Source organism: Scardinius erythrophthalmus (assembly GCF_964197995.2).
Source record: "Scardinius erythrophthalmus genome assembly, chromosome: 2".
In the NCBI taxonomy this organism is placed as follows: domain Eukaryota; kingdom Metazoa; phylum Chordata; class Actinopteri; order Cypriniformes; family Leuciscidae; genus Scardinius; species Scardinius erythrophthalmus.
Genome location: NC_138222.1, coordinates 61300572 through 61323364, shown reverse-complemented (window position 1 = coordinate 61323364; position 22793 = coordinate 61300572). Strand labels below are relative to the sequence as shown.

Genomic DNA, 22793 nt, shown 5'->3' with positions numbered 1-22793 from the left:
GTTCTTCCTAATATCTGTTCAGCAGAAGAAAGAAACTCACACAGGATTGGAATAACTTGAGGACGAGTAATTTATGACAGACTTTTCATTTTTGGGTGACCCATCCCTTTAAATAACGTACTGTAACTGTAGTCTTACTGTAATAACACTTCATATGTTCATGAACAGCTGAGCAGCGCAAAAAGAGAGAAGGACGGAGAAGACAAGAAACGAAATCCCATACTGAAGTACATCGGGAAACCCAGGAGCACATCTCAGTCCAGTAAACAGACACACACACAAGCAGACACACACAAGCAGACACACACACCACACACACACACACTCTCACACACACACACACACACACACACACACACACAAACAAAAACACACACACAAACAAAAACACTCTCACACAGTTGTTTCACCTTTTGTTTGAGCCTGTCAGTCATTTATTCATTATTTTCTTTGACACTGTTCTTTATATTATTTTCAGTTCGTTTTTCTCATTTTTTGTTTGTCGATGTTTATTTCTCCAGCGTTCCATGTCCCGTTGTCCCCCACTGAAGGTAGACGCCCTCCTCCTTCACATTTTCATTTACTCGTTTGAGTTACAAACCCTGTGAAATCACTTTTAGCATGTTGTGTAACAGATCAACACGTTTGTTCTGTGAAATGCTCCTGTGTGAGCAGGGATATTGACGAATCGTCTTGGTTTTCGTCCGCAGTTCGTCCCGGCAGCGTGAGGAACATCATTCAGCAGTTCGAGAGTAACTCGGACTCCGTCGAGGAGGGAGACGTTGAGGGACAGAGATTGTCTTCCAGCAGCTTCGGAGAGGACAGCATGGACAGGTGTGTGCTTTATTCACACTTGTTCGCACTATACACACATTCACACAGAAGGGTGAACCAGTGATTCAATGACTCGTTCATAAGGAGAGCCGTTCACCTCATTCCTGAATGAATCAGCCATTTGAACGAATCAAATTAATTCAATGACTCACTCGTTTAGACGTTCACCGCCACCTACTGGCAGTTTGAGTTTCTCATTTGGAGGATCACTTCAGTAAAACAATTATTTCAATTAAAATGGTGTTTATTTACATTTACTCACAAGCCTGTATGAGTTTCTTTCTTTTGCGGGACATAAAATAAGATCTTTTGAAGAATTTTGAGAACCAAACTGTTTTGGTCTGTAAATATATATTTTTGGTGTTATAAATATAACAATTTATATATTCATGAGTTTATGTGCAATAAATTCTATGCTGAATGAAATCAAATATCTATTTCTAAATATACTTTTGTAATGTCTATTTGATGCTTTTCTCATTTAACACAATAATGACTTTATATGATCGTTTGGGGGTCATTTCTCAGCCAAATTTAATTTGTGATTCATTTGTGATTAATTCGGTTAATTAATCGGCACATCAAGTAATTATTTAGATAAAATGTAATCACTTGACAGCCCTAATTGTTACATTACATTGTTATATAATTGTCTTTATGTTGGGAAGTTGTTGCTTAATGTGTTCATGGACTTTTTTTAACAACATCAATATTTAAACGACATTTATATCACATACAAATAATATGAGTTTATTATATTCATAGTAATAATAAAATAATTAGTACAATTGCATGTTTAATGGAGTTTAATCTCAAGACAGATTCCTGTCAACTTGAATTATTTGATGTTTATAATATATACATTAATATGAGTTTATAATATACATAGTAATAATACAATAATTGGTGTGTGACAATTGGTGTGTTTAATGGAGTTTAATCTCAAGACGTTTTCCTGTCAGGTTTAATGATTTGATGTTTGTTTATTCTCTGGTTCTCAGTCCGACCATCTCGGTGCGTTTGGCTCGCAGCGAGTCTCTGAAGGCTCAGGGGGAGGGGCGTCGGCGAGGAGGCGGGCCGGGGGCGGAGTCTGTCCCTCGTTCCCGTAGCGACGTTGACATGGAGGACTGTGAGGAGAGGGAGGGGCCGGGACTGAGACCGTTACATCACAGCGCCTCGTCTTCAGCCTCCAGCAGCTCCGCGAGGTACGAAACACAGAAATGGCAGTTAAACAGTAGGGTTGGGAATCAAAAATTGATTCCAATTCTGGAATCGGATACTTGAGGTCAGGAATCGGATAATTGTAATAAAATTAAAAATGTAATTCCTCTTATCGATTCCTTTGTGATCATTTCAATGACTTTAAACCATTCACGGCTCATTCGCAGTTTTCTGTGCACGTGTGTATCAGTATATTGGATCCGTGCAGCTCTTTAAGTGACAGCAGCCTCATATTCCTGCTGCCGTCTCTATAGTAACTCTAATCAAACGACAACAGACAAAGAGAAAACCACTCGTTCTTGACTGAATATCTTTTGTAACTAAGTTTTGTACGTTTCTAACTTCATTTGTCTGATTATCGTTGTTCCAGGTCGCTGGAGAACCCGACGCCGCCGTACACGCCTCGCTCTCAGCGCAGGTGACGTCCCTCAGCAGCACATGCTCCGCTTCCTCTGTGTCTCTCTCTGACTCTCCTCGCTGTGTCTGCAGGCTCGTGGACTCTCCCGTGGCTCTGCTCCCGGACGCTCCGGCTCTCGAGGAGGACGTGATCGACTCGCAGAACTGGCAGGAGACGGTGGACACGCACGTGCTGACCTCACTCTCCTCGCGAGAGATCGACAGACAAGCCGTCATCTACGGTACACGCCTGCACACACACACAAATCCAGCTTTTACGCCACGCGCACTGATGCATGCGAGGCGTTTGCCTGACTGAAGACATTGGAAACCTGTTTGAAAACAGTCATTTTGCAGTTACATTTGTGGTGCAGAAATCTATAAGCATCCAATTTAGAAGGAATTTTCCAGGTTCGATACAATTCAAGCTGTACAGCATCTGTGGCATGATGTTAATTACCACTGGCAGTCATTTTAACTCGATTTTTGGCCAGTTATAATGATAAATTGTTCTAAGCATTACAGTACTCACTGCTTTGAAATTCAATCAACAAGAAAAATAACTATATAGTTAACTATAACGATAACTATTAGCGTCCACACCAGCGGACGATATCCTTCTGCTTATTACAAGCTTGGGTTACACTTTATTTTAAGGTGTCATTGTTACAGTGTAATTATATATTTAAGCACTGAGTAATATTAATCAACTACATGTACTTACTATAGGGTTAGGGTAGGATTAGGATTTGATTGAGGGTTAGTTGCATGTAATGATGCATAATTTACTGTTATTACTATGGTAAGAACATGTAACAAGGACACTGTAAAATAAAGTATTACCCAAGCTTGCACTAGTTTTGTCCAAATCATTCAAATAATTAGCTTGTTTTAAGTTAATATCCTGTATTTTTAAATATCATAATATCATACCGTGATACATTCAAGTATACAAGAAAAATAATTTTGGTTATGAAAAATCTGAACATCAAACAAATTCCTGCGTCAAAAAGACAGATTTCGACAAGGTTGCAGCTCAGATTATACACTTGTTTTCCAGGAAAGAAATCATAAAATGATTTAGGAAAGATTAGAGCAGTGCTAGCATGAATGAGCATGTTGCTACCATTTTTAGCACATCGCTTGCATGAATTATCATGCTCATAGACAGATTTCTTCTTTTAAACCCTTGACATTCATTTGGCTTTGTTTATTTGCATTAATGAAAATGCATTATTATTATTATTTTTTACTTTATTTGAATTATAATAAAAAAAGACGATTGATTACATCAAAATAATTTTCTTTGCTAATGGACATTATGCCACATTTACTGTGACAGAGCTGAACTTGTACTGAGCCTTGAACATTTTATTTATTTTATTTTATTTTTTTATCACGCTTGTGTTCAGCACTATTTAATGCGTGTGTTGGAAAGGCGGTCAGAATGTGACATTTATTTTTAATAACAAACAACTAAACTAACTTTGTGCCTCACGTAGACATTCACCCATTATGTTGTCGGCATCGGAGTAAAATGACTGAATCACCAAACAGACTGACAAACAGTTTAATAAATAGGTTGTTCAACACCTTTAATATGTGTTTTTATCCCCGTGAATATGTCAATAAGAATGCTAACAGTGAGTGCACAGATGTCTGAAACCTCAATATCCGACTTCCTAGAGTTAATAAGCAGCCCAGGGTGAAGCATAAACTGTGTGCAATGCACAATTACCCAGGGTTACTTTTCACTCGGATGGCCTGTGATAACAAGCCGTCTGTCAGGTGTGTGTGTGTGTGTGTGACTCGGTAATGATCAGTGTTTCTCCTCAGGCTTGAGAAATGAGCTTTCTGACAGTCCCAGACATGCCTGTCTCATCAGCACTAACCGTCTGTGTAAAGATGATACGTGTATGAAAACCATGCCAATCACAGTCATGTATGATCTCAGACGGCCCGAAGCCTCAGACTGCAGTGTGTTCACGGGGAAAATGGAAGATGCTTGTTTTTAGTTGAACATTTATAGGAAACTGTAACCCAAATCTAAAGCTGTTTTGAGACACACACGTCATGACAACTCAATACTGGCTGTGTGAACAGAATTGAGGAAATTACACTGTCACACCCTTAAAAGATTGGTGTATCTTATATGGCACCTACTTAAAGTATTGTCTGTTTGTGTAACCAGTCTTAACCAGAAAAACAAAACAAAATAATTAATGCTTTACACTAGCTATGTTTCTATTGAGAAAAACACTTTGCATTAAGAAAAACACTAGATTGGAAACATGATTCTTCAGAAATCATTCTAATATGCTGATTTGCTGCTCAAGAAACATTTCTGATTATTATTATACATTTTGATTCTTTGAGGAATAGGAAGTTCAAAAGCAGCATTTGTCTTAAATAGAAAGCTTTTGTAACATTATACATGGGGTCAGTAAGATTTTTTTTTTTTTTTTTTGGAAAGAAATTAATATTTTTATTCACCAAGGATGCATTAAATTGATCAAAAGTGACAGTAACCACATTTATAATGTTACAATATTTAAATGTTACAAAATATACTATTTCAAATAAAAGCTGTTCTATTGAACTTCCTATTCATCAAAAAAGTACACGTTTTCAACATTGATAATAATCATAAATGTTTCTTGAGCATCAAATCATCACATTAGAGTGATTTCTGAAGGATCATGTGACACTGAAGACTGGAGTAATGATGCTGTAAATCCAGCTTTGATCACAGGAATAAATTACACTTTACTATATATTCACATTGAAAACAGCTGTTGTAAACCATAATAATATTTGACTATATTACTGCTTGTTTTGTATTTTTAATCAAATAAATACAGCCTTGGTGAGCAGAAGAGACTTTAAAGTACATTGAAGAGTACATTAATAAAACGTACCGGTACAAAACTTTTGAACTGTAGTGTAATTGATATTCAAATTCCCAACTTTGAATGGAAACCGCTACTGTCCTGTCCTATTACGGGGAAATATATATCACACATCACATGATATAAGCATGCATACTCTACACATAAGCATAAAACCTTTGGATTAAGTGTATAGTTTAGCTGTATTATCTTGGTCTAGGATGGGTTGCATTTAAGCCCAATGGTAACTATAGTTACCGCAGTATATAGTTGTCATTTTCCTTTTGTAAGTATTTTTCTAGATGTTATCCATGTTTTATGTCTCAATGAAATTTAAGCAAACAACCAAATAAGGGATTTTAAGAAAAAAATGCAGAACATGTTCACATAGGACACTGTGTAATATTTAGGAGGATCTGTCGACAGAAATGCAATATCATATACATAACTGTGTTTTCAACCTCACCACTAGATGCCGCTAAAAATGACACACTGCACCTTTAACACGACTGTGCATGAAACCATTCAGAGAAATGTGTGCTCAAAGCCCTGACCTGCTGTGATTTCTCATCTGTGTCCCGTAGAGCTGTTCACGACGGAGGCGTCTCACCTGCGCACGCTGAGGGTTCTGGATCAGGTGTTTTATCAGAAGATGCAGAGCGTCCTGAGTCCAGACGAGCTGTCCTGTATCTTCCTCAACCTGCGGCAGGTCTACGAGCTACACGGTCAGTGCCCGCGCGTTTCTGCGAGCTACGGTACTGATCCACTTGTCCGTGCGACACTTCTGTCGCGCCGCACTCCACTATACTCCAATGGGTGACGTCAAGCGACTTTAACGCGCCCGCAAAGCATCCTGGGAAGGCGGCGCTTCATTTGGAAAAATGCTGCACGTCAAAAAGCTGGCCGATGCCCATCTTTATGCAAATGAATTCCGTTGAACGAGACGCGGCTATCCAATAGAAGAAGAGCACATGGAGACGGGGGGAAGTCTCTCGCAGATCCTCTGTTCTAATATGCAATATTTCTCGCTCGGTCAAAACCACGCCCATAGCGTTACTTTTGCGACACGACTGAAGCGTGGTGTCGCGACGCCTCCCCTCATTTGTACGTTGATGGGCGTTCCTCAAGTTTACCACTATGGCTGTGGTTTTGTGCCAGCGACTCATGATTCCCTCAGTCTCCATGTGCTCCTCTTCTATTGGATAGTCGCATTGCGTTCAACGGATTCATTTGCATAAAGATGGGCATCGGCCTTCTTTTTGACGCGCAGCATTTTTTCAAATGAAGCGCCGCCTTCCCAGGATGCTTTGCGGGCACGTTAAAGTCGCTTGACGTCACCCATAGGAATCGAGTGTGGGGGGACAGAAGTATCGTAGCGTTACACGGTCAGTGCTCACGCGTTTCTGCGAGCTAGATTTTGATTGGATGGTTGGATGGGTGTGGTTTGCTATTGGTGGATCGCATCATCAGCAAACAGATGCTGCATGAGGGAAAGGAAGTTAGTTATTTTGATTAAAGATTACGAGGCACATGAATTTTTTATATACACATAATGTACTAATGTAGTTTTTCTCTGCCAGCGAGTTTATGTGAGTCCATGAGGAAGCGCAGGGAATCTCCCATCGTTCAGGGCATCGGGGACATCATGCTGGCCAGAGTGAGTGTGTCCCTCCTCAAATACAGTGCTGCTGTTCGTGAGGCATACGAGTCATGCAGTGTGTGTGTGTGTGTGTGTGTGTGTGTGTGTGTGTGTGTGTGTGTGTGTGTGTAGTTCGAGGGAGAGGCTGGAGAGCAGTTTGAGGAGCAGGTGTCTCACCTGTGCAGTCAGCAGAGTCAAGCGCTCGAGCTCATCAAGAACAAGCAGCGCAAAGACCCGCGGTTCACACACCTCATACAGGTAACACATGATGAAGATGAAGATGATGATGGTGAAGGAGATGTTGAGTGTATCATGTGATGTGTGTGTGTGTGTGTCAGGAGTGTGAGGCCAGTCCTCACTGTCGTCGGTTACAGCTGAAGGATCTGCTGGTGTCAGAGATGCAGCGCTTGACTAAATATCCCCTGCTGCTGGACAACATCATCAAACACACTGAGAGTGAGTGGAACACACACACACACACACACACACACACACACACACACACACACACACACACACACCGTTATCATGTGATCTGTACATGAAACACTGTCTAAGATTTAGGCTAAACCAAGGTGTGTGTGCGTGTGTGTGTGTGTGTGTGTGTGTGTGTGTGCGCGCAGTGTCCTCTCCTGATCTGCAGCAGCTTCAGAGAGCTCAGGTGTGTTGTCGAGGGATTCTTCAGGCCGTTAACGAGGTCGTCAGGGAAACGGAGCACCGACACCGGCTCAGCCAATACCAGCGCAGGCTCGACCTCACGCCTCTCGAGAGACAGGCCAATCCCGTCGCAGCGCAGTTCAAGGTCCCGCCCCTTTCTGTCCTTCACCCGTCCCGTACGCCTCATTAACGGCGGGAACATCGTTGGTCACGCTGTGGTTTCTCTCTCCTCCTCACAGAATCTGGATCTGACCACGAAGAGGATGATCCACGAGGGGCCGCTCACCTGGAGGTTCAGCAAAGACAAAGCCATCGGTAAACCTGCGCAGTTCAACACTAAATCATCATGATAATCAGAGTGTCTGCAGAAAGACCAGAGTTAATACATGCAGTGTTACTGTAGTAAACCGTCCTGATGTGCATTTAGTCCTGCATTAATCCTGAAGATAATTTATTTTCAAAGTTGACTTTAAACGTACAGTTTATATTAAAAATCTATTATTCAGGGATGTGAATTTTTCATATTTTCAATTTCGCTTTTACAATACAATAATATTATTGCAAGAGAAATATACTGTATGTATTTGTTGATTTAAGTTATAGAATTGAAATAATAAAAAATATGATTTAACATAATTATTACTTTATAATCATATTCAATGGAGATTACGCCTAAATTATTTTTATTATTGATTATTATATTTATCTCTATATTTATATATTGATTATATTAAATATAGTATATTTTTTAAACTACACAAATACATTTTAAAATAAATGATCTGTAAAAAGCTATGTAAAAATATATTTCCAAACATTTTTCCATATTTTCTGTTTGTATTTTTCAGTACAATATTACTACATGATATATATAATCATTTTCAATGGGGAAAAACTTGTTTAAAAAAAAAAAAAATGATTATTGTATTTATTATATTGATTTTTTTTTTTTATTATTATTTTTTTAACTGTACATTTGATTACATTTTAAAGCAAATGATCTGTAGAGAAAAAAATATGTAAAAATGTATTTACATATATTTTCCATATTTTCTCTTTTTATTTTATGATACAATATCGTTCATTTTTACAATATAATTTTATCTTTATAATTGAAATGATAATAAACATATTATTTTGAATGATTATTATTATCGTATAGTCATATTGAATGGAGGGAAAAAAACTAAACAAATAGAGTTCAGCCCATGTCTTTAAGCTTTGAGGTTTTTTTTTTTAAAGTCTTTAAAGTCTTTAAAACTTGAATGTGTGTGCGTGTGTGTGTGCGCAGAGATCCAGGCGCTGCTGCTCTCAGATCTGCTGGTTCTGCTTCAGAAGGGTCCAGACGAGCGCCTCATCCTGCGCTGTCCGTCACGCTCGCTGGGCGGAGTCGGGGGCGGAGCTACTGACCTCAAAACACCCTTCTGTCCCGTCATACGCCTCGAGACTTCCCTCGTGCGCTCTGTCGCCACAGGTCAGAGGTCACACCTCATGCATTTATACTTGCAAGTGCATCCCAGAGTCTTCTTTAAGTAAAACACTGAGGAGAGGCTTGCCGGAGGAGATAGAGAGACACGTTTCATCTCAGGGCTTTTCTCTCACAGACAATAAAGCGCTGTATGTGATCAGCACGTCTGAGAGACAGATCTATGAGCTGGTGGCCGGGACCTCGTCGGAGAAGAACACGTGAGTTCTCATTGGCTGCTTGTGTTTGATTGACAGGTTTGCAGCCTATCAGGGAGCTTTATTTATTCCTGCTGTCATTATTATGGGTGAAACAGGCCGTTTATATAAGCAGTCTATACTGCACATTAAACCATTTTATACAATGCTGTCCTAGTTCTTTTCAGTGTTATTATAGTTTTATATTATTTTACATTTTATTTTATTTTTTGTTTTTGTTCATTTTAGTTAAATTTTAGTAATTTATTTGTGCTTTTGTCAATTTACTATTTTTTTTTTTTTTTTATTGATATATAGGTTATTTTTTATTTCTGTTTAAGTTTTAGTTCATTTTAGTTTCTATTAATTTCCAGTTAATAATTTTAGTGCTTCAACTTAAACTCATTTCAAGTTTATTGCCAAGGCATAATTTCTTAATTAATGAATTAGAATTAATGTTTTATTTTATTTCAGCTTCATTTCAGTTAACAAAAATGTTTATATTGTTAACAGTTTTAGTTAACAATAACAACCTTGGTACTTTTATGAATTTATTGAGCAAATACAAGGAGAATTACGTTAAGAAAAAAAAAATAAAAAAAAATAAAAAAAATCTCAACACGAAGTACAAAACGGTTCATATAGTTGAAAATGTGCTCATACATTTCTGAAATACTGATGTTGAAATGGAAATCAGCTAAAAAAAAAAGCTTTGATTGAGAGTGAGTCTGAGAGCTGGAATCATTAGTGTTGTAATTCTCTTTGGATGGATGTGTGTTTGCTCTTGTGTCTCAGCTGGAAAGACCAGCTGGATAAGACAATCGCCTCCGCCACTGGATCAGGACCAGCTAAACCAGAGTCACCAGTGCGGTACGTGAGCTCAGACCAGCACACACACACTGAACACCACCGTCTCTCTCTCTCTGATCAAACTGTGTGTGTGCTCTGTTTCAGGTCCTCAGGTGTGTGTTCATCAGCCAATCAGCTCGGTGAGAGACGCCTCATATAACCACATCTGGAGATTAAACAATCTGTTAATGAGAACAGTCAAACGTAATGATGCTGAAAATCCAGCTTTGATCACAGGAATAAATTACACTTTACTATATATTCACATAGAAAACAGCTATTTTACATTGCAATAATATTTCACTATTTTTACCGTGGTTTTGATCACATCAGTGCAGCTTTGCTGAGCAGAAGAGACTTCTGTGTAAAGCGTTAACAAATCTTAATGACCCCAAACTTTTGAAAGGTAGTGTATATAATAGTCAAGTCGACATTTATTTCTTTAGCACATTTAAAAGCAACAGAGTTGCACCAAAGTGCTGTACAATAAACCATTCAGCATATAAAAAGCATAAAAAGAAAGCATGCAGTGTAAAATTATAAACACATCAAACAGAATACAATAAAAAAATGAAATAAACCTTTAACTAATCTAATCAAAAGCCAGAGAGTTACAATTTAATAACAGTAAATTAACGACTTTTTCATTTTACTCAATGTTTACTCTGATAAGGAGTGTTATTCATCAACAAGGCTGTCTGTAGATTTAGGAAAATCTAATTTTCTTAATAAAAGTTCTTATTTGTGAGCATTTCATCAGTGAACATTATTCTGAGGACGTAACATATATATTTTTGTGATTAAAATGTAATAGCTCTCAGAACTAAGGCCTGGGGTTTCCAGTTCTACAGTCACATTAATATGTTATTTCCGGCTCTCCCATAGACGTGTCTCTGTCGGAGTCGCCCGTGTCTCTGGAACGGGACTCTAACAGTGATGATGAATGTGCTCTGACGCCCACCACTCCCACCGACCAATCAGGAGCCAGCGTTCGCCAGGACGGGGACGGTTTCCTCCAATCTAAAGCTGGCGTTGCAGAAGCTGCTCTTCAGGATGGTGAGCGAACCCTAGTGTTTGCAGTCTTCACATAAACCGATTACATCGTCACATTTACCTGCGCTTCGTTATATCAGGGCTCAATCTGTTTCTGTTGGCCCAGTCAGGGGTGTGTTAGCAAACTGTGGTCGCAAAGTCCGTCGTTATCAGCTGTTCAACGAGTCTGTGTTTCCCGAAACCATCGTTCTAACGAACATTCGTATTAAAAACTGTGTTTTATTTAGAAGTCATACAAATGTCATTTACGTCTTTGAGTTTGTCAAGAGATTTAAAGCGTAGTTTCTGAAGAGTGCGCGTGTGTGAACGAGCTCTAGTGTGTAAGAATGAGTCTATGAATGAATCTGGAAATAAAGCAAAATAACTGAGAAAAATGAGAAATAGTCCTCATGTCTGTAATATAGCAAAACATCTAGCGTTAATTAGATCTCAAACAGATTCAATTCAAGCAGTTATTACTCCAACACCTGCGTGACTTCATTAACTAATGAGGTTAAATGACAAATTTGCGACAATACGGTTTCGGGAAACAGTCGCGGTTTTTACTTGCCCAGTCAAAATGCACAAAAAGTTATTGTTGTAGACCCATGAAACCTTGTAAACAGTGCTTTAAGAGTTTCAGGTAGGAAACATACAGAAATTGAATAAAGTTATCGAACACTTCACTTCTGGATCAATTATAAATGAAATATAGATTAATCCTTATTAAAGCTACACAAGTTATTCAGTCGAAAGCAATGAGTGATTTTTTTCTTTTTCTTTTGTTGTTTGATTAACATTAATGACAGACGGGAGCAGGTTTATTAGGCTGCTGTCCCTTTAAGAGCTTACGCACATATTAATACGTACTATAATAGTATATAAATAACACATAAAATAAGTCTGACTTTGAAAAAAATGTAAAAATTGCTTTGCGAAAGAACTTCTGTCTGTCTAGAATTAAGTACTAATTTGTTTTGCACATGTAAATCATAAAACAGAGCGTACAACACAGTTTTGCTCTTGAATATCTTAACTTTCTACTAAGTGACTCAAACGAAAAAAAAAAAATATATATATATATATATATATATATAAAATATGATTTTCCTCTCGTTTCCTCAGTGGAAACCCTCCGACAGCTGATCTTCAGAGACCTGGAGGATGGGTGGAGTCAGGATTCCGATGACACGCCCACAAACGAGAAGGCCAATGAACGAAGCTCGTTCGCAGAAGGACCGGGGGCAGAGTTTCCTGAGCCCGCCCCCAGCGAGACTCCTAGCCAGTGGGGGGAGGAGCCCGTAGAAGCTCCGCCCCTGGAGGTGCGTCAGCCTGCAGTTCAGGTGGTGAGGAAAGGTAAACGCAATCTGCACTATATCATGATCATCAGCTGCTAATATATACATAATATAGTGATTAAAGTCATATTTATGTTCAGTTTACGATCATTTCGACTCGTCCCTCAGTTTATAAAAAGCAAACGTTTACAGAAATGCGCAGTGTTTGAGCAAGGCAGTGCAGCGACGAGCTTTAAAACACTGCTCTGCACTTCCACTAGTCACAAGACTACACATGTCAGCTTTACAGCAGCGGATTAAAGCGCTTATTAAGATCGTCTGCAATCAGAACCAGTATTTCCACTTCTGACACGAACACAAGAAGATTAACATGTGTCCTAAACACTCCATCAGTGATAATCCCTCAGGACAGAACTCAGAGAGATAACACTTTCACTGTCAGTGTATTACTGTACGTCAAGCTGGTTTTACAATGAGGGACATATTCTATATTTATTTTGTTTTAAATGCATTTCAATATTTAATATTTATTTATAAATTTGATCTATTCTGATTCTTATATAATCATTATAAAAGCACCTAGTAATCACAGAGCATCTGATTCAGACACAAGTATATTACTATTCAGTGTTTTATTTCAGTTTTAGTAAGTCAACTTCTCTCTGTTAAGAAATATTTGTCTTTCATATTATTTCAGTTTAATTTCAATTAACGAAAATGGGATCAAATGGGAATTAATTAAAAAGGGATCTTGGATGTTGTTTCTGTAAAATTCTTAATTGAAGTCTGTATTTTCAGAGAATTGAGTAGTTTGTCTCTCTCTCTCTCTCTCTCTCTCTCTCTCTCTCTCTCTCTCTCTCTCTCTCTCTCTCTCTCTCTCTCTCTCTGCATGTGCTCAGATCTCACTGTGATGAAGCTTATGTGATTTAACACTTTTCTCATCTCTCTCTCTTTTTGCTACTTTTCCACAACACACACACACTCTCACTCTCTCTCTCTCTCTCTCTCTCTCTCTCTCTCTCTCTCTCTCTCTCGTACATGTACGGTGCTGTGGCTTCTTGTATTTATCTGTTTCTAACTTACACGCATTATATAAATGCACCTCACACCATTTATCTGCTCACTTCTTTCTCACACACACACTCTCTCACTCACACACACACACACACACACACACACACACACACACACACACACACACACACACACACACACACACTCTCTCTCTCTCTCTCTCACTCACACACTCTCTCACACACACTCATTCACAAACTCACTCACTCACACGCATATACACACACACACTCACAATCTCTCTCTCTCTCTCTCTCTCTCTCACTCACACACTCATTCACAAACACACTCACTCTCACACACACACACACACACACTCATTCACAAACTCACTCACTCACACATACACACAAACACACTCTCTCTCTCTCTCTCTCTCTCTCTCTCTCACTCACTCACTCACTCACTCACACACTCATTCACAAACGCACTCTCTCACACACACACACACACACACACACACACACACACACACACACACACACACACACACACACACTCATTCACAAACTCACTCACTCACACACACACATATACACACACACACTCACACTCTCTCTCTCTCTCTCTCTCTCTCTCTCTCTCTCTCTCTCGCTCACTCACACACTCATTCACAAACACACTCACTCTCACACATACACACACTTATTCACAAACTCACTCACTCACACACACACACATACACACAAACACACTCTCTATCTCTCTCTCTCCCTCTCTCTCTCTCTCTCTCTCTCTCTCACACACACACACACGCACACTCACTCACCCTCTCATACACACACACACACATCTTCTACCTGTCTTTCACACACAGTCATGGGTGCGGGCTGTTCTCTTCCTGACGACATCACCGATGATGTCACCGCCAGCCAATCCTCTAAGGACAGAGGTGGGGCTTAATTTATGGTACAATACCTGTGGCTGATGCATTCTGGGCCGGTTTCCTGCCAACAATTGTGACTCGTCTCAAGCTTCAGTCTCCGTCGACTGTGAAATATAACCTGGGATGAGATTTGGCTTCAGTTTCGGGAGCCGGTCCTGAATGCTCGGTCCTCCTCTCTCTGTGGTTCTTTACGTGAGCTTCATTTATCATTTCAGCGCATTTCCTTTCAGAGGAATGTTACACACAAACACAGTCAACCGGGAAGTTACAAAAGAGTTTAAAGGGATAGTTCACCCAAAAATGAATTCTGCCATTAATTACTGATCCTCATGTCGTTCCAAACCCGTGAATGAAAACAGAGTTTTAGTTTTCGGGTGAACTATCCCTTTAATATAATTGAGTTGATTTTATTTATTTTGTATTGTTTTGTTAGTTTTTACTGGTTTTGAACCGATAAGGTAGTCAAATTTAATATATTAATTGTAGTCATTCTATTATTTTAGTATTATTTATGTACTTTTATTGCATATGGAAATGTTTGTTTTCATTAAAATTTTAGTTTGTTTTACTAAATATTTAGTTTTCTCGTTTTTTATCAGTTTCAGATTTTTTTTTTTTTTTTGTATTTGGTGCTGTCAATTAATTTAAAATAAATTAACTAATTCATCACACATTTTTCTGTAATTAATCGTGATTAATCACACCTAACATTAAAGTTTTTAATATATTTTTATATTGTAATAATTTCACATTTTATCTCCCAATTAATTTTGAAACAATATAAAGACGAAACATTTTAAATGAAACGAAATAGATTTTTGTTCCTCAAGTTTTAGCCATTCACCATTACAGTGTAACTGAAAGCTCTGGACAAACTCAGAAAACATACTTAATTTTGACTTTACTGTGACTTTAAGTGAACTTATTACAATCTTCACTTAAACCCATTGTAATAAGAATCTGTGCCTTTATTATATCAGAGCTCAACGCTAAGGTTTTTCATTTATTGGTCCAGTCAAACCGGTTCAGATTTATAACTTACCTGCCAAAATTGCACAACATAGCGACTGTTTTGGTTGTTTTTGACCCATGTGACCTTGTAAACAGTGCTTTAAGATCTCCAGGTTGGTCACTTTGTAAAGAAACACTACCTTTTTGGATATTTTCAGCGTTTTTTAAGTATAACTGCGCTGTTCCCAGGAAACATGTTTTATCTGGTGATGCCCAAAGATCAGTCCAGCGCTCTGACTGAGAGCAGCACCGATGAACACACACACTCTGAGAACAGCCATCACACACACAGCAGTGTGTGCTCGTCATCCTTCATCATCGAGGAAGAGGAGCCCGAGACGCCCTGCCTCTCTCCAGCTGACCCGTCGCTCACTGAGACTCTGAGTCGAGGGGAAGGGCTCGGCCAATCACAAACCAGCACACAGCGTCATGTGATCAAGAACTCGGACCAGATCTTCAACACTATGGAGGAGCTGATGAGGAAACTGCAGCATCTGAGGGTAAAACACACACACACGCTCGCTCAATCACTCACTCACTCACACACACTCTTACTCGCTCACACTCACACATGCTTACTCGCGCGCACACACACACACTCACCCACACGCTCACTCACACACACACTTACACACATACGCTCACACACATGCTCACACACACACATGCTTACACGCACGCTCATACTCATACTCACACTCACACACACAACGCTCACTCACACACGCTCACTCACACACACACACACGCTTACTCACGCACTCTCTCACACACACACACACAATCACTCACAAAATCAAAAAACAATTATTGATGCAAAATTAAATAAAATGAGTTTTAAAAATTTTATTTTTTATTTTTTTTTGGCAGTCTTCAAATTGTATTATTTTATTTTTGATATATATATATATATATATATATATATATATATATATATATATATATATATAGAATAGAAATAAAATGAGTTTATAAAATAAAATACAAATATTGTTTATAATAATAAAAAAAAAAAATAATAAAAAAACTATTGTATAAATACTTCACATTTAAATAATATATATATATATTTTTTTTGCACATTCAGTTATTGGTTCTTTATCTGTTAGGTCAGATTATGACCCGCCTGTGTGTCGGTGAGATCCAGCTGGTATATAAACATGTTGTTGATGTTTGTCTTCACCTGTAGGACATTGAAGCGGATCACTACAAACTTCTGAAGAAGTTACGAAAGCCACTTCCTGTTGATGAAGCCTCCGGTGATGTCATCTGCCAGTGTCCGCCAGCGGCCCGGATGCCGTCCCTGGACCGAGGAGCAGGAGACGGTGAGGACATTAACCCTGAGTTTAGTGCTCTCCATGCTGAGTGAACACCGGCACATCCAGTTTCCAGTGCAGAACATGTGTGTAAAGTCTTTAAAGGGATAGTTCCCCCAAACATGAAGATCACCCCATGATTTACTCTCCCTGAAGCCATAGGTGTATATGACTCTCTTCCTTCAGACGAACACAATCAGAGTTATAGTAAAAAATGTCCTGGAATGTTTTTTTTTTTTTTTTTTCAAAAGTCCATCAAAGTGCATCCATCTGTGATTAAAGTGCTCCACACTGCTCTGGGGGGTTAATAAAGGCCTTCTGAAGTGAAGCGATGCGTTCGTGTAAGAAAAATATCCATATTTAAAACTTTATTGACTAAAAAAACTAGCTTCCGGCAGACGGCCATACGCATCGATTTACGGCGAAAGAGTGACCCTTGACCTGACGCACAGGGCCGTTTCTAGCCATTTTGACGCTCTAGGCGAAACCCTTATTGGTGCCCCCAGTCAAATCTTAAAAAGCAACATTAGTATTTCTGGTATTAATTTCAGGACTGCCTATTTCACATCATGATTTCTTGACTACTGCAAATACTGCTCTAACAAAATAAGGATTTGTGCACTTTTTACTGTGCCTGTTTTTTTAAATTGGCCTTTGAATTTAGCGTTATTGCGTGGTTAAAAAAAAAACGTTACCTTGCCAAAGCATTGACCGAGCTCAGTGATCTAACGGTGTTGTTGAGCGCTCCAAACACAAACTTTACATGCAACAGTCAGACAGTAATTGTCTGTTCTCTGATCCAATGGCACATAGGAATCGTCAGATTGACAGGACTCTAGCCCAATAGTGTTGGGAGTTTAGGGTGGCTGTGACAGCCTTTACACACACCCCTGCTAAAGTGGCAGACATGCGCTCATTGGCGCCCTTCCAGCTGATGGTGCCTTAGGCGACCACCTAGTTTGCCTATGCCTAAAAACGGCCCTGCTGACGCACAACGTAACGACGAACGCGTAAGCACAGAGGATAGAGCAAAACAAAACACCGGCCACAAATTAGAAAACGAGAATTTTTAAAGAGCAATTCTTGAGTTGCTCAGCCTTGTTTGTTTGAACCGCAAGAGACTCGAAGCGTACGCTACTCCTACATCTACGCCAGACATCGTCAAGTGTTATTCTTGTGGCGTAAGCCGACTTAAAGCTAGTTATTTTAGTCGACAAAGTTTTAAATATGGACATTTTTCTTACACGAACGCATCGCTTCACTTTAGAAGGCCTTTATTAACCCCCCAGAGCAGTGTGGAGCACTTTAATCATGGATGGATGTGCTTTGATGGACTTATAGACTTATAAATAAACCCATTCACTGCCATTATAAAGCTTGGAAGAGCCAGGACATTTTTAACATAACTCTGATTGTGTTCGTCTGAAGGAAGAAAGTCATATACACCTAGGATGGCTTCAGGGTGAGTAAATCATGGGGTGATTTTCATTTTTGGGGGAACTATCCCTTTAAACCCTGTGTTGTGTGTGACACTGACTCGTCTGTTGTGTGTGACACTGACTCGTCTGTTGTGTGTGACACTAGACACCATTACAGATTTGTTTTTTGTTTTTTTTTCCCAATGTCGACAAAAAACATTTGCGAAATGACGGCATTTCCATTAACCGATGTTATGCGACTAAAACATATTCATTAATTTTTTCCTCTTGCGATAAGTTAAATCATTCCAAAAAACATGGTAACAGACGTTGGTAGGTTTATGTACTATATCCCAGCCACTGCACTGGCCACTATTATTAATCGAAGGAGATGTATGTGTGTTTTTTCGAAGCATTAATGGTAAGGAACGACCCTTATTATATTTGTGAGCGGCACATATGAGGTGTTTCTGGGTGTTTCTCCCTCATATCTGCTTCGAGGTCTTGATTTTGGCATTTATTTGAGGTTTAGAATAATACTAAATGTAATTCTTTTGTCTTTTGCAATTCTTTTTGTCAAATTGCGCAATTTAAAGGGTAATGGAAACGCGGCTACTGACACGTCTGTTGTGTGTGACACTGAGCCGTTGTGTGTGACCTGAGCCGTTGTGTGTGACACTGACTCGTCTGTTGTGTGTGACACTGACTCGTCTGTTGTGTATGACACTGAGCCGTTGTGTGTGACCTGAGCCGTTGTGTGTGACACTGACTCGTCTGTTGTGTATGACACTGAGCCGTTGTGTGTGACCTGAGCCGTTGTGTGACACTGACTCGTCTGTTGTGTGTGACACTGACTCGTCTGTTGTGTGTGACACTGACTCGTCTGTTGTGTGTGACACTGACTCGTCTGTTGTGTGTGACACTGACTCGTCTGTTGTGTGTGACACTGAGCCGTTGTGTGTGACCTGAGCCGTTGTGTGACACTGACTCGTCTGTTGTGTGTGACACTGACTCGTCTGTTGTGTGTGACACTGACTCGTCTGTTGTGTGTGACACTGACTCGTCTGTTGTGTGTGACACTGACTCGTCTGTTGTGTATGACACTGAGCCGTTGTGTGTGACACTGACTCGTCTGTTGTGTGTGACACTGACTCGTCTGTTGTGTATGACACTGAGCCGTTGTGTGTGACACTGACTCGTCTGTTGTGTGTGACACTGACTCGTCTGTTGTGTGTGACACTGACTCGTCTGTTGTGTGTGACACTGACTCGTCTGTTGTGTGTGACACTGACTCGTCTGTTGTGTGTGACCTGAGCCGTTGTGTGTGACACTGACTCGTCTGTTGTGTGTGACACTGACTCGTCTGTTGTGTGTGACACTGACTCGTCTGTTGTGTGTGACACTGACTCGTCTGTTGTGTGTGACACTGACTCGTCTGTTGTGTGTGACACTGACTCGTCTGTTGTGTGTGACACTGAGCCGTTGTGTGTGACCTAAGCCGTTGTGTGTGACACTGACTCGTCTGTTGTGTATGACCTGAGCCGTTGTGTGTGACACTGACTCGTCTGTTGTGTATGACCTGAGCCGTTGTGTATGACCTGAGCCATTGTGTGTGACACTGACTCGTCTGTTGTGTGTGACACTGACGCGTGTCTTCGCTCTTTCAGGTAAAGAGGGCGTCTCGACAGAATCAGCTCAGCCTGAAATCCAGTCCACTGGCTTCTGACGGTTCACACTGGACTTTCATCTCGCACGCACAGACTCACGCAAACTCACTATGATGTAGCCCCTTCCCAGCATGCCTTGCACCTGGAAGCACCATCCAGGCTGAATTATGTGTTGTGTGTGTCAATTCGTGACTTGAGAGACGGGACGGACGACCCTTCGGCCCGCGCTGAGAGAGAAATGACGGAGAAAGGAAAGTGACAAATCGAGAGAGAGAAGATGAAATGTGATTGGTTGATGGAAGACTGTAAGTGATGCGTGACGAACAGGAAGTGATGTCGCGCGGCTGAAGACATGACTCTGTCCTTCGAAGGAAACCCCAGCACTTTACCTGCTTTACATCTCGTTTTCATCGTCAACCTGAGCCGTTTCACGAATTCAGGATCTTTTGCACTGGGAATAAGGATGTCTCACGGATATATATATCGCTAATATCGTAGCTCGTGTTTGATTACGTAAAACACTACGCGAAAGAAGGAAATAGACAAAAGCTGAAGGTTTTATTTTATTTTATTTTATTTTATTTTGTTTTGTTTTATTTTATTTTTATGGAAGAAGTAAAATATCCAACAAACGTTTGTTCAGTTTCGACGCACTATTATCTGGACTCCTGATTATATCTCGCAGGGGGGAAAAGGGGCGTGTTTATGAATTCTGACATCATGTCATGTGACCTGACACACTTGTATTACGTGTAAAAACTTTGAACGTTTGTTCTTCACTTGCTCAACGGCTGCTTGAAAACACAAAATGAAGGGATCGGCAACTCTAATAAATGAAAACAAGTGTTTAACTCGTCCGCCTAACCTGCCGAAGGAGGATTATTACCTCGCCTCCTTTCGTCTTTCGTTTATTCTTCTTATGTGAATGGTTTTGTGTATCAGAGACGCTGCTTGTATGGATAACTGCTGTTAACTCAGGTGGAGAGATGTAGACGTGTTTCTCTCGTTAGCTTTAACTCTTCCCCGTGAGTTTTCCTCTCTTCTTTCGTTTCCCGCCTCATTCCTCTATCGCTTCACGTCATTCATACTCGTCAGCGGTTCGTTGCACAGGGACGGAAGGAAAGCGCTCGTGCGAACTACTGTACGTGAACCTTCGTGTTTTTATTTTTATCACTCATGTAATATAGTTCACGGCCTGTTTTATATGTTCATTTTCTGTAAAGCTCTGGTCATTTCTTTTAATTTTATTTTTGTAGATATGACAAACAAAAGATGTGTAAATTATTTTCTCTCCCTCTTTTTAAAAACGGCGAGATTGTTAGATGCACAGAAGGAAAATGAAAACTCGTGTTTAAAAAAAAAAATCTCATTTGTTTTGTGAAATTAAACATGTTTAAAAAAGAAAACAATTTGCAGTGTGTTGTTTTTTTTGTGGTGAATTTAAGAAACGTTTGTGTGTTTAAAACCTGTCTGAACTGATTTACTTCTCCCTTTCCTGTAACTTTATCTCTGATGATGAAGGAAAAGCTGCGCTGGAACTGGATCCGGCCTTTGAAAAAAGATTGAAGAATCAAAGTTGATATCGTTCAATATTTTACTTATATTATGCACAATTATATAGATGGACAGTGTTTGGCATTTCAGATACATTTGTCCATTAATAATAATAAATAATAATAAATAAAAAAAAAAATATATATATATATATGGGTTTGGATGATCCCTTTTAGAGTTTTGCTCTTTTAAGAATCATATTTTGTCCATTTTGCTGAAAAGCCTGTGACAAATTACCCCTTTACTGGACCAATGTGTGTCACTATTTTTATTTATTTTTTAACCTTCTAAAATGTATCAATATAGCCTACAATAAATGAGGCAACACTTAATACAAATGTACACATCAGAATTAAGCAGAACATCTAAAAACTTAAATACAAATAACACATGATAAAACTGATACAACAAAATCTAAAATGCATACATGCATAATTATACAAATCCATATGTACATCTACACACATTACCATACATCAAAAAATCAAAATATAAAAAAAAATGTAAGAAAATTTAAAAAAATATTAAAACATTTTTTTTTTAAATCATAAAAAAAAAAAAAATAGGGCCTTACTGCAGTTTACAAAAATAAAATAAAAATAATAAAAAAATAACTAAAATCATTCCTGTAGTTTCATAAAAAAAAAAAATATAATAAAAATATGTTCCAAAAATTAGGTCATTCCTACAGTTTAAATATATTAATAATAATAATACAACATTTGTTCCAGAAATTAGGTTATTACTGCAGTTTCAAATATTATAATAATAATAATACAAAATATGTTCCAAAAATTAGGTCATTCCTACAGTTTATATAATAATAATAATAATAATAATAATAATACAAAATATGTTCCAAAAATTACGTCATTCCTGCAGTTTCAAAAAAAAAAAAAAATTAGGTCAATACTGTAGTTTCAAATAATAATAAAAAGAAATGATACCTATGTTTAAAAAAAAAAAAAATTGGTAATGCAGTTTCAAAAAATAATAAAACATATGTTCCAAAAAGTAGGTCATTCCTGCAGTTTCAAATATATATATATATATATATATATTATAAATATGTGCCTAAAATTAGTTTGAAACTGCAGTTTCAAAAAAATAATAATACTAATAATAAAAGTAAAAAATTAGGTAAATCCTGCATATATATATATATATATATATATATATACAGTGCCCTCCACAATTATTGAACCCCCTGGTAAATATGATCAAAATTGGCTGTAAAAAATAAATCTGCATCGATTATCCTTGTGATCTTTCATTAAAAAAATGTGCAAAATTCTAACCTTTCATTGAAGTAAAAGAATTGAAAGTGGGGGGAAATCACATTATGAAATAAATGTTTTTCTCCAAAACATGTTGGCCACAATTATTGAAAC

General features: G+C 38.7%; 1 protein-coding gene across 3 annotated transcripts in view; it reads left to right on the top strand.

Annotated features, from left to right (window-relative positions):
* The window catches only part of arhgef11 (Rho guanine nucleotide exchange factor (GEF) 11), a 36367-nt gene extending 15110 nt beyond the window's left edge, over positions 1–21257 (top strand). The window contains exons 20-41 of one of the 3 annotated variants that reach the window (XM_081359723.1): positions 169–262; positions 522–551; positions 711–834; positions 1836–2039; positions 2426–2473; positions 2545–2693; positions 5924–6064; positions 6920–6996; positions 7111–7236; positions 7317–7434; positions 7602–7780; positions 7875–7950; positions 8927–9109; positions 9240–9321; positions 10093–10167; positions 10252–10286; positions 11032–11202; positions 12304–12534; positions 14368–14442; positions 15637–15947; positions 16637–16772; positions 19849–21257. In XM_081359723.1, the coding sequence (XP_081215849.1) occupies positions 169–262; positions 522–551; positions 711–834; positions 1836–2039; positions 2426–2473; positions 2545–2693; positions 5924–6064; positions 6920–6996; positions 7111–7236; positions 7317–7434; positions 7602–7780; positions 7875–7950; positions 8927–9109; positions 9240–9321; positions 10093–10167; positions 10252–10286; positions 11032–11202; positions 12304–12534; positions 14368–14442; positions 15637–15947; positions 16637–16772; positions 19849–19907 (2724 nt within the window). In that variant the 3' untranslated portion in view covers positions 19908–21257. Of the gene's footprint in view, positions 1–168; positions 263–521; positions 552–710; positions 835–1835; positions 2040–2425; positions 2474–2544; positions 2694–5923; positions 6065–6919; positions 6997–7110; positions 7237–7316; positions 7435–7601; positions 7781–7874; positions 7951–8926; positions 9110–9239; positions 9322–10092; positions 10168–10251; positions 10287–11031; positions 11203–12303; positions 12535–13375; positions 13526–14367; positions 14443–15636; positions 15948–16636; positions 16773–19848 lie in introns of those variants that run through there. The other 2 variants (XM_081359724.1, XM_081359725.1) reach the window with 2 other exon arrangements.
* Positions 21258–22793: the final 1536 nt, after the last annotated feature.